The sequence below is a fragment of the Henckelia pumila genome, unplaced genomic scaffold (assembly GCF_033568475.1).
Source record: "Henckelia pumila isolate YLH828 unplaced genomic scaffold, ASM3356847v2 CTG_461:::fragment_3, whole genome shotgun sequence".
Lineage (NCBI taxonomy): Eukaryota > Viridiplantae > Streptophyta > Magnoliopsida > Lamiales > Gesneriaceae > Henckelia > Henckelia pumila.
The window spans coordinates 11,943,317-11,954,968 of record NW_027331831.1 but is presented as its reverse complement, the minus strand read 5'-3'; the positions used below and the strand labels follow the sequence as shown (position 1 = coordinate 11,954,968).

At 30.6% G+C, this 11,652-nt stretch overlaps 1 protein-coding gene across 1 annotated transcript; it reads left to right on the top strand.

The window, feature by feature from the left end:
- The first annotated feature begins 1,094 nt into the window (after positions 1-1,094).
- Positions 1,095-7,578, top strand: LOC140872010 (beta-glucosidase 6-like). The gene is made up of 13 exons (XM_073274748.1): positions 1,095-1,235; positions 4,135-4,201; positions 4,316-4,374; positions 4,796-4,871; positions 5,000-5,071; positions 5,275-5,362; positions 5,528-5,784; positions 5,876-5,990; positions 6,436-6,659; positions 6,768-6,799; positions 6,878-6,980; positions 7,182-7,284; positions 7,407-7,578. Exons 1-13 carry the CDS (start codon positions 1,095-1,097, stop codon positions 7,576-7,578), a joined length of 1,509 nt encoding a protein of 502 aa, XP_073130849.1.
- The last annotated feature ends 4,074 nt before the right edge of the window (positions 7,579-11,652 follow it).

The following is an 11,652-nucleotide window of genomic DNA, read 5'->3' as shown; positions in this document are numbered from 1 at the left end:
GAATGGGCACTTACTACTTTTACAGTGTGCATTAGACAACTTTTAAACAACTGTCGTTATTTGCGACATAAACAAATATTATGTCATTATATTATATTTGTGATAGAATTTTTATTTCTGTTGTAAATTAGTGATACAATATATTTATATTATGTCGTTAATTTCAATTTTTCTTGTAGTGAAGCTAATACTGAAAATCATTCTAATCATTGAGTATTGTTGCACGTACCAACAAATATAATTGCCTTGAAGAGAGATCAAAACATATAGATTAAAATATTCGAGTTCCACAATTATTTACCACTATAACTTTTTAAAAAGCGATCCAAACGCTCGATCATCATGTACAATCAGTCAGATAAAATGATCATGATGTGATTGATTGTGGGTAGTAAAAGAGCCAGAAAATTGAATTAGGGTGGTCAAAACGATTTTTTATTGAACGAAGACGGTGTGGGTATGCTCTGGGGATTGGGTCATCTGCTCCCTCCTTCAGGTCTCTGCCGCTCGTGCACATCACTCGATTTACCCTCCGCATGAACCAATGAGCCTCTGACTCATATGAAATGGGGTCCCCTTCAGGGTCAACCATTTTTTTTAAAATTGAAAGGGCGAGTGCAACTACCGATGCTCTTCGCTCCGTCACGTTACCCGTCCCGATTGTGGGAAAGGTAACATTCCAATTACCACGTGATAATTTTCGTATACTAAATAAGTAATCATAATATGCATGCAACTACCTAATTAATTAGTGGGTTTCCATTTCGTATTTCATGCGTATAAATTAATATGAAAATGTAGTTTTATGAAAATTTATTTAAATAAAAAGGTATAAAAAGTCTTCGTTCACCTTCACCACCTCCATCTTTTTCTCTCTTCCAACTCTCACACACACAAAACACACACTCAGCTCCACCATTGTTGCGAGCTTAATTCGCTATATATTACACTCAAGATTTTGTCACCATCCCATACATTTTTCTTATATATAATATTACGTACTTCATATCCCATTTCTCATATATGAATGTACGCACAACACGAAATACAGCAAAAATAATATATATAATTAATATATAGTTACGTACGTTACAATGTGGCTGAAAAAGGGTGGTGTTGCTTTAATATTTGTATTGATTTTGGTTCTTGAAATTCAAGAATGTTTTGGTCAAAATATTAGTAGAGCAAGCTTTCCTCAAGGTTTTTTTTTTGGGACATCGTCTTCTGCGTATCAGGTTAGTTTCCCTTATTTTCTATTTCAATTTAATATTTGGAAAAATTGCAGTTTTGATTTTGTATGTTTGTCACTTTGCGATTTCGGTTTTTTATATTTTCATATTTAAGTTTTAGTCCTGCATGTTCTATTTTTCCAATTTTTAGTTATTTTTCTTCGAAATGCTTACGTGGCACTATACACGTTAGTTCCACATCAGCACTGCATTGGTGACACATCAGCGCCACATCGAAAAACATGACTGAAATTACCAAAAAAAACAAAGATAGCGGACTAAAACTGAAATCTGAAAATATAGAGAACTGAAATCGCAAAATGACAAACATAAATGACCAAAAAATAATTTTCCATTAATTTTTGGATCTTGATCATTATGCAATTATATATTTAATAGAGAATTCAGAGAGTTGGTTGTGTTTTTATAATTTATTTTTTTAAAAATAATTCAATAAAGTTTGTATTTTACTTTATTATTCTTGAGCGAGCTCAGATATATATGAATTATATAAATTTAACTCGAGACTAAAACCACTATGATTCAGTGATTAAATATTTGGACATGCCTCGTTTGTATTAACTCAGGTACGGATCTCAAATACAAAAAAATAATTTTTTTGGGTTCAACAACTTGTTTTATTTTCAGTATATTTGGATGCCTAAAAAATGAAATTTAGAATTGGAATTTGAATTAGAATTGAAATTGGATTTTAAATTCATGGAATTCAAATTCTATTTTGGTGTTTGGAAAAAAGTTAAAATACATATTGGAATTTACTAGCATAAATTTTAGGAAAATCATAAATTTATAACTAAAGTTTATAAATTTATTATTAAAAATAAATTTATTATTTTTATAAACTCAAATCCATGAAATCCGAACAATTTTATAAAGATTTCACTAAGTTAAATAAAATCTCATCAAATATCAATCCCGTTTAAAAATTTCATTTGCCAAACACCAAAAGAGTATTTGCAAATCCAAATCTCACCAAATCACCTCCAAATCTAGTCCACCAAACACAATTGGGTTTCAATCTATTAGACAGGGGCGTCCCTTATGGACGGCGAGCCGTGCAACCGCTCACGACCCCATTTTTGAGAGAGGGCCCAATTATCTTTATAAATTATTATAATATGCATATAATGTTTTTGTTAATTATATAAAAAGTAAAATATTTGGTCATAAATCTCCATGAAAATCATGTGCAACCATAAGTCAGTCACTTCTTTCTTTCGATCAATTCGTGCAATTTTTATCAAATTTTATTCTCATCTTCAATTCTTCGTCGTGTGCACCTCATATACAAGTAGTTTTTTTTATTTCTCTTATTCTTTTATATATTTTGAGTTATAAATGTCTAATTTTAAATTAAATTAAGAGAATTGAGAATAAAATTGTGGCATAAAAAGAAGCTTCTCCAAGTTAAAATTATTAAAATCTTATTTGATCAATACCCAATTAATGAGCCAAAAAATATTAAATGATTTAACGATTATTTGTATTGAAAAAAAATATTTGAGTATATTTCATATGATGATATAATTGATGATTTGCTTTTATAAAAATTACAAATATGTTGCATTTTATATAATATTGGTTTTTAAATAACTATAGTAAGAAATTATGTAAAAAATTTTTTTTTACGGTAATGTAAAACATTATTTTTAATATGTAGCTTTACAATTATATATTAAGGCTTACTTTGATTATGATATTAAATTATTATATATTTATATACATGTATGTATTTGAGTTTTCAAATTAATACGATAGAACCCATATTTTTTGTTCGCCCGAGGCCTCATTTTTCTCAAGACCGACCATGCTGTTAGGTATTCAAGAACTTGTATTAATAACAACGGAAAACAATGATGTGTTATATACCATGTCAATAGTTACATTATATCAAAATAACCAAATATTAGAATTTAGGTTCATAAAAATAAAGTTCGATTAGTTAATTAACAGATTAAAACCCGAAATATAATTAATAAGGTGGTAGCTAGACCAAAAAAGTTATACAAATTAGCTTGTAGTTAATGGAATTCAATTTAATCATAAGCTAGAACATAATCAAACACGAACACTCAATCAAATTTGAAAGTTATTACGACCTCCATGAATTTTGTTTTTTTAAAAAAAAAAAAAACTTGAAATCTGATGCAATAAGAAATTGTGTTAACCGAAGTTATAGAAACTCCGGATAGTCATTCAATATGGATAAAAAACACGTTGTTTTGAGAGGTGCGCTCCTTCTGCGTTTCCTCCAATGAATTTTAAGGGTTGCCACATGTCTCACGCAATGAGTTTAGAGGCGCCGAAGGATACCCATGGTAAAAGTCTTTTCGACAGTACTCAAGTCAACGATCACCTCAAAATTTGTACTCACAAGAATTAGAGGCTTTTAAAACCTATATTGAGAGATACTTTGAATGTGAGAGCATTGACCTATTTATAGGAGTTCTAATGACTTAATGGGCCTTCACCCTTCATGAGCCCGACTCAATTTTAGCGGCGTCTAGCCCACAATGATCTAAATCTAAATCAAACCCAACATTACTTAATAAACTCCAAATAATTTAAAATTAAATTGAACTATATCACGCCCATGAAAATCATTTTCCAACTAATTAATTAGCATAAATATAATCTTATTAAAGAAACCAAATGTTAAGTTCTTAATTTCAATATAATCTCTATTTAATTATATTACATAAAAACTAGTAACAGTAAAAAAAATATTTTCCATAAAAATTAAGTCATATTCAGTACATGATATATGCGTGTGTGTGTATATATATATATATATATATATATATATATATATATATATATATACTTTTGATCGCCAGTATTTCATCTTCTAATTGTGTTAATTTGATTCTGCTGTTGGTTATAGTATGAAGGAGCTGTGAAGGAGGATGGAAGAGGCCAAAGTACATGGGACACATTTGCTCATACTTTTGGTAAATTTTTACCAAATTATATATTATTAATGACGTTATTTAATTTTAGGGTGCACATAAAATTTTTTAGTTGCTAATCTATCAACATTGTTGCAAATCTGGTTCATGTTACAGGAAAAGTACTCGATTTTAGCAATGCCGATGTTGCCGACGATCATTATCACCTCTATCCTGTAAATTTTTCTACCTTCAAGTTTTACTTTTATATTCATATATCTATCAATTTTTTGTAAGTTTAATTAATCCCGTTTGAGCGGGATTTGTTAATGTAGTGTTGCAAACTTTCACGCATAAGTATCACTACAAAAAATTTGTTAAAAAAAATAATGGACAAAAACTTAAATTTGACAACATAGATGACTACAACCACAAAACGTAAATAATACATAAATAAAATTGCAATTTTTATAAAAAAAAAAAATACTTCCCCTAAAAATTGTCCCTTTTGCACAATCTTTTCCAGTTTAAAATACTGCCTAGTTGAATCCTGATATATGGAATAATTTGATTTAAAAATTAGCAGTGATATCAAATATGAGGTAGCTTTTATTTTATTTTATTTTTTTATTTGTTGTTTTTGTAAAATGAATACAGGGAGATATACAACTTATGAAAGATATGGGCATGGATGCCTACAGGTTTTCAATTGCCTGGTCCAGGATTTACCCCAGTAAGTTTATTTTCCTTAAAAAAAACAAAAACAAAAAAAAACGCATATTTGTGTGTATATATATCATGAAAGTATTACTATGTATGTAATTAAACTTGTAATTAAAATGTTTATAATTTTGTGATCAGATGGAACCGGGAAAATCAATCAAGCCGGAGTCGATCATTACAATAACTTCATCAACGCTTTATTAGCCAAAGGTGATGATTATTTTCGAGAAATGTTACATGTTCAATGAAGATTACGTACAAATAACATATTTCTAACTTTTACATACAACATTTCTCATTATGTTAAATTATGGGATTCTTTAAACTTGGCACAAATTTGATGTTAGAAATAATTAATAAGTTGACTTTATATGTTATTGAATCTAAATTAATTAACACATTCTTTTACTTAGGAATCGAGCCACATGTGACACTATACCACTGGGATCATCCCCAAAGTCTCGAAGACAGATATGCAGGCTGGTTGGATCCACAGAGCATGTAACAATCCAATCATCGATCTCTTCCATGTTCCCAACTTTTTTTTTTTTTTTTTTTTTTCTTTTTAGATTAGATAAAATAAAAAATGAAACGAAGCCGAAATTAATATACGATACATATTTTACTATTAAATGCTCTTAAAATGGTACTAAATTTTCGACACAGAAAAGACTTTACAATGTTTTCGGAGACATGTTTCAAGGAGTTTGGTGATAGGGTGAAGCACTGGATCACTTTCAATGAGCCACACACCTTCGCTGTACAAGGATACGATATCGGGATTCAGGCCCCGGGGCGATGTTCGATCCTCCTTCATGCACTTTGCAGGGCTGGGAACTCGGCCACTGAGCCTTACATTGTTGGCCACAATTTGCTTCTTTCTCATGCTTCTGTGGTAGATGTTTACAAGCAAGTATATCAGGTACGTAGTAGATAATATTTAAATAAAATTTTGAAATTTTTTATTATTATTAAGGTTGGTTTGGGAATTTTTTTTTTTTTTTTTTTTTTGGCCATATCAACATGGTTCAATTGGAATAAGCCTAGATACATTTTGGTATGAACCGTTATCAAACTCCCCTGCTGACATCGAAGCAACACAAAGGGCCTTAGATTTCAGCTTGGGTTGGTAAGTACTTTGCATTCAATCTTCTTGAATCTTCTTGGCTTCTTATAATATATTGTTCCTTGTCTTCCCGCCTCTTCAACATTCAAGCTTTCTCAAATCTCAGTCACACCTACAAACAATAAAAATATGACGATATAAGCACAAAACTCGAGACAAAAATGTCAGATAAGCGTTAATACGACAAAATAAAGTTCTAAATATGCTATAGGATTCATGCTTATATATCATACTTCTATTCTGGCAAGGCAACGTAACACTTGATTTTATGGTATGATACACCGGAAATTTCATTCATACCATATACTCCGGACTGAATCTTTTGGTATTGAAAAAATTGTACTGATGTCGTATCGAAATTTTGGTATACGATTTCAATACAGTATAAATAACATACCGATTATACTGAATATTTACGGTTATAATGTCTAACGATTTTTTTTCATAGGTTTATGGATCCTTTGATATTTGGCGACTATCCAAGCTCAATGAGAAAAAGAGTGGGGATCCGGTTGCCAAGATTTACGGAGGCCGAGTCCAGAAAATTGAAGGATTCCTTTGATTTTATAGGCATAAATCACTACACAACATGGTATGCATACGCCGACAATATAAACATTTTCGGCGTCTTGCTCAAGGACTCCCTAGCAGATTCCGGCGCCTCTTCTTTGCGTATGTTAATCAATCTTTATCACACATGCATATATTCGAATTAGTACGTGTCATGTCACGATCTTCTGTCACGTTCTAAGTTACTCGGGATGTCAATTTTCTCTGCAGCATTTAGAACTGGGAAGCCTATACCTGACAGGGTATGCATTATATGGCTTGTTTAAGTTATATTGATGAATTATATAGTTGCTTGCTTATTTAGTTTTGGTTGATTGCAGGCAAATTCTTTCTGGTTGTATATCGTGCCTCGTGGGATAAGAAGTTTGATGAATTACATTAGGCAAAAATATGATAACCCTTTTATACTAATCACTGAAAATGGTAAGTGAACATAAATCTAATATATCCAATATACAATTATTTTCACCAACGTCCATGTGATTCTATACTGACATAAACCTCTTTCAAAATATGAAGAGCATATATATATATGTTCGAATGTACGTACTTCGAAATTTGGGGGTATTTTCACGAGTTTATCTGAATTCCCTTCACTCTTTTTTTTAAAAAAAATATAAATAGGCATGGACGATGCAAATAACCCAGTTTTGCCCATTGCTCTCAAGGATGAAAAGCGGATTAAGTACCATAATGACTATCTAGTAAACTTATTAGCCGCAATCAAGTAAGTTTATTTTTACCCGAAAAGAGCACACGTGCTATTTTTCCATGTATTTTGTTGACAATATCGTTGTTATTTGTATAATTATTTAATAAAATATGACTTTATATTCATATATATTATAGAGAAGATGGGTGCAATGTTGGAGGGTATTTCGTATGGTCCTTGCTTGATAGTTGGGAATGGGCAGCTGGATATACTTCAAGATTTGGGCTGTACTATGTGGATTACAATGACAACTTGAAGAGATATGCCAAAGATTCGGTGAAATGGTTCAGAAATTTCATGGCTTCTTAATTAGTCCAATTTTATTTGTTGGGATAGTAACTAAAACACTGATATATTGTGATGTAAAGCACAAAGAGGCAAAAAGAAAAAAAAAAAACAAAACAAAAGAAAAGAAGGTCATGTGTATGCTAATAAAAGAATCAGTATCAACGATCGAGATACATGTAAATTAATCGTTTAAATGGCGTGATTTTCTCATTGACATATTTTTATCATCATTGTATAGATACAACGATTCAATTTTCATCCACAATATGAAAGAATGAAAGAAGTAGATTTTACCGTATCTAATTACAAGAGTATTTGTATACAACTACAAGGAAACGATCGATGATGAAAAATTAAAAGGGAATAAAATTTAGGAAAAATTGTTTTTTTTTTTTATATATATTATAAAATTTCAATTTGAGTCTCGTATCTAATTTGTTTTTTTTTTTTTTTGAAATTTTAGTCTTTTGTCCGACTAGACACTAATATGAAACCAAAGTTGTGCTAATGTGACACTGATGTAACATCAACACTCCGGCGAAAAATGACTGAAATTGTCAAAAATAAAAAAATTACAAGACTAAACTGAAATTTAATAACATAGAAGACTAAAATCGTAAATTGATTAAATTATTTGACAAAAAATACAATTTTTCCTAAAATGTAAAAGAGAATAAAATTTATTTTTAGCTTGTTGTAATTAAGAAGTGTCACTCTGAGATTAATTCTTCCAGAACGAGATTCAATGTAATCTAATTTTCCGATTTACTCATGGAATCTGGCCATCCTCCGAAAGTTCCATGAGCATGTCATATATATTTATATATATATATATATATATATATATATATATATATATATATATATAAGTCGACTTCTTTTTTTTTTTGGATGTATCAAAAGATTTACTTATTAAATCTAGCTATTATTGACATGATAAATAGTATATTTATTAATCAATTAATTTAAAGATATATATGATTACTTTGGAGTGGTGGTTGATAAATAATGATGGATGAATAATGGGACACGATCGAGTATGAATTCTCTTGACAGCCAGCCGCCCGCTGCTCTTTTAACTTCAAATCTAATTATTCTGTCCAATTTTTCTGCATCTAGTTCACATGACGACACTAGCCAAATTAAAACTATTCAATGCAAAAATAATAATTTCTGAATTTGAATACCGAAACTCTGGATAACAGAACTTATTGAAAATGATTTGATCTCGAAATTAATATATATTTATAAAGGAGAATGACATAAATCGGCACTGGTCTATTTTGGTTTTTGGTCTTGTAAGCACCCAAAATTTCCCAGATATATTGGTATTTAAAATGCACGCAGCACATTGTGTCCGCCATCGTGTCCGCGGAGTGATTGAAAATGACGAAAACTTTTTTTTAAAAAAAGAACCACATTATTAAATTAGTCGTAAATTTTGATCACTCACGTGACTAAAATCCAAAACAAATCACTTTAATTATATGTAAAGATGTCAAACGGGTTAACGGAGCAGGATTGTCCACAATCCGTCGCATCCACCATTAGGTCGGGTGGGCAGTCAGTCTTTTAGGAGGTTGGAAAAACACCAACCCGATCGACATAAAATAGCAGAGGCCAATCCGATGGACTTATGTGTAATTGGGTGGGTTGGGATAGGCAGACCTGCAACCCACCACTAGATGGTGCGGGCACGCCGGATCACCACATGGTAGGTTGAAAAATTATCAATCTAGTCCAATTATTTTATATACTGTGTTGGATCAACCTGACAGGCATAATCCATTTTTGACAAGTCTATTTATAATACTATATTTTTGTGTGATTTTTCATATTTATGATATATAAATGAGTACGCATCCGAAAGGTTTAATAAGCATACAATTTTGATAGTGACTACATATGTGTAGGCTAGCTGGAATTTCTTTTTATAGCTTTGTTGTATCTGAATTCTTTTTCTAATTATTGTGGACTTAATTGGTTGGTTCACATCATAGAGGTCAAAACAATCTATGGCAAGGAATTATTGAAATTATTGAATATTGATTTGACTGTAAAATACGCGATAACAATATATAATATATCTATATATAGTTGAAGGATGAATCAAAACTTTCTTTCGATTAGATTCCTGATTTTTTAAAACTTATTTCAATTGCATCCACCGAATTTACTTTTAAATTGCAACAAGATGTTTAAATTTTAAATTACCTCAATGCATCTTTCAAATTGATAATGATACTTATACTGACTAAGATGTAATCTAATAATTATGGAAAATAGTTTTTTTTTTTCCATTAACTTATCCATTTTTTCTGATCAATTAAATTTTTAAAGTTTGATTTTCGTACACAAGTTTTTAGTTTTCGGCTATTTTTGTCCAACTGCTGACATGTCACCTGAAAATGTTGATCTCATATCGGAAAATGATAACGTGACATCGAAAAATACTGACACGTCAAACTGCCACGTCAGCAGCTAGACTAAAATAATCCAAAATAAGTTAGTTACCAAAACCAAACTTTGAAAAGTTAATGGACCAAAACCTAAAAATTAATAAGTTAATAGATTAAAAAAACTCATTTTCCTAATGATTAATATGGATAAGAAGTACGCATGATGCTCAATTTTTCTTCCAACCCTGTTTTGAAGTGAGTCTGTCCTAATACAGTTTACCAAGCTAGTGTGGTTTGCAGGTTACTATGTTAGCCCAATAGTTCACTTAGTACACATAGAAAGGTAAGGACGACAAGTTACATCGTTGTTAAAAATAGACCTGGTCATGGGTCGGGTTGGACCCACCAGGTTCGATTCGACAAAATACCGATCTTTAACCAGCCAGACCGTGGCCGGTTACGGTCCGGTTCGTGGAACGACGGTTTGGATCCGGGTCCGGACCGACTCTTTTATTTTTTTAAAAAATATTTAAAAAAAAACAAATGAATTAAAAAAATAAAATTTTGCACAATTGAACTTATAAAAACTTTATCAAAACTCTATTACATTTTCATTATATTCAATCACATTCACTCGCATTTCATTATATATTCTATATATATTTAAATTTATTTAAAAAAATCAGATCGACCTCCGGATCGACGAGTTTGAAACCAATAACCGAAACGCTTAATGACCGGTCATGGGTCCCGGTTAGACCCATCCCTTAACAAGATCTAGTTAAAAAGAAAAGAAAAAGGGGAAGTAGCTAGCTATAAGCCAATCAAAATGATATTATAATTAACATATTATAGAAGGGAGGTAAACTCTAAATCCTAATAAATCATACTTGAAGCAATTTCATCGAAGTTTATGTTTCAATCTTGTCTTATATTACTTATTACATATTATTATTGATTTTTCAAATAAAAATTTTATTACATCATGATATTTTATAATACATTAACTTCAATCATCTCACGACTTTTCAATTTTCATCATATTTTTCATTTGGCTTCTACATTTCTTTTTTCATCTGATTTTTTTTCCAATAACATGTTAAGCAAAAGTACAAAAAAATCAGAAAAATAAAATAATAAAGTGATCGTAACTGAAAATTTTTTGTTGCACACGCATGCGTGTGCCATGTTTACTAGTATTGAATTTATACATGAGATTATTTGAGAGTACAAAATAAAATGACAAAGAAAAAAGGTTAATTACTTGATTTACTTGAATCATCCGTCTTCAAATTACTACATGCATGGTGCATCTAGCGACTTGCATGCATGTTTAGCAAGTCAAATTAATTAACATATGCATATATTAACAAAAGAAAATAATTAGCTTAGCTTATGATATGCGTATATGTATATGTATATGTATATATATAATATAGGTCTCTTGTCATGAGACGATATCATAGATCTTAATTTACCCGTGAGACGGGTCAACTCTACTCATATTTATAAGAAGAAGGAATACTTCTGGTATAAAAAAGTAATACATTTGTATCACAAAATTAACATGTACGTGAGACCGTCTCACATGAGTTTTTGCCATATATATGTATACGTGTGTGTATGTATGTGTGTGCGTGAGTGGAACAAAAGATAACCGAGTCAAATTAATCCTCCGTTGATATATAAAACTTAC

What these genes read in the sequence shown, in the direction of transcription:
- LOC140872010 (XM_073274748.1), top strand. Translation starts at nt 1,095, where the DNA reads ATGTGGCTGAAAAAGGGTGGTGTTGCTTTAATATTTGTATTGATTTTG. An exon ending in TTCCGGCGCCTCTTCTTTGC is followed by an intron (nt 6,660 to 6,767) that starts GTATGTTAATCA and finishes TTTTCTCTGCAG; the next exon opens with CATTTAGAACTGGGAAGCCT. An exon ending in AACTTATTAGCCGCAATCAA is followed by an intron (nt 7,285 to 7,406) that starts GTAAGTTTATTT and finishes TATATATTATAG; the next exon opens with AGAAGATGGGTGCAATGTTG.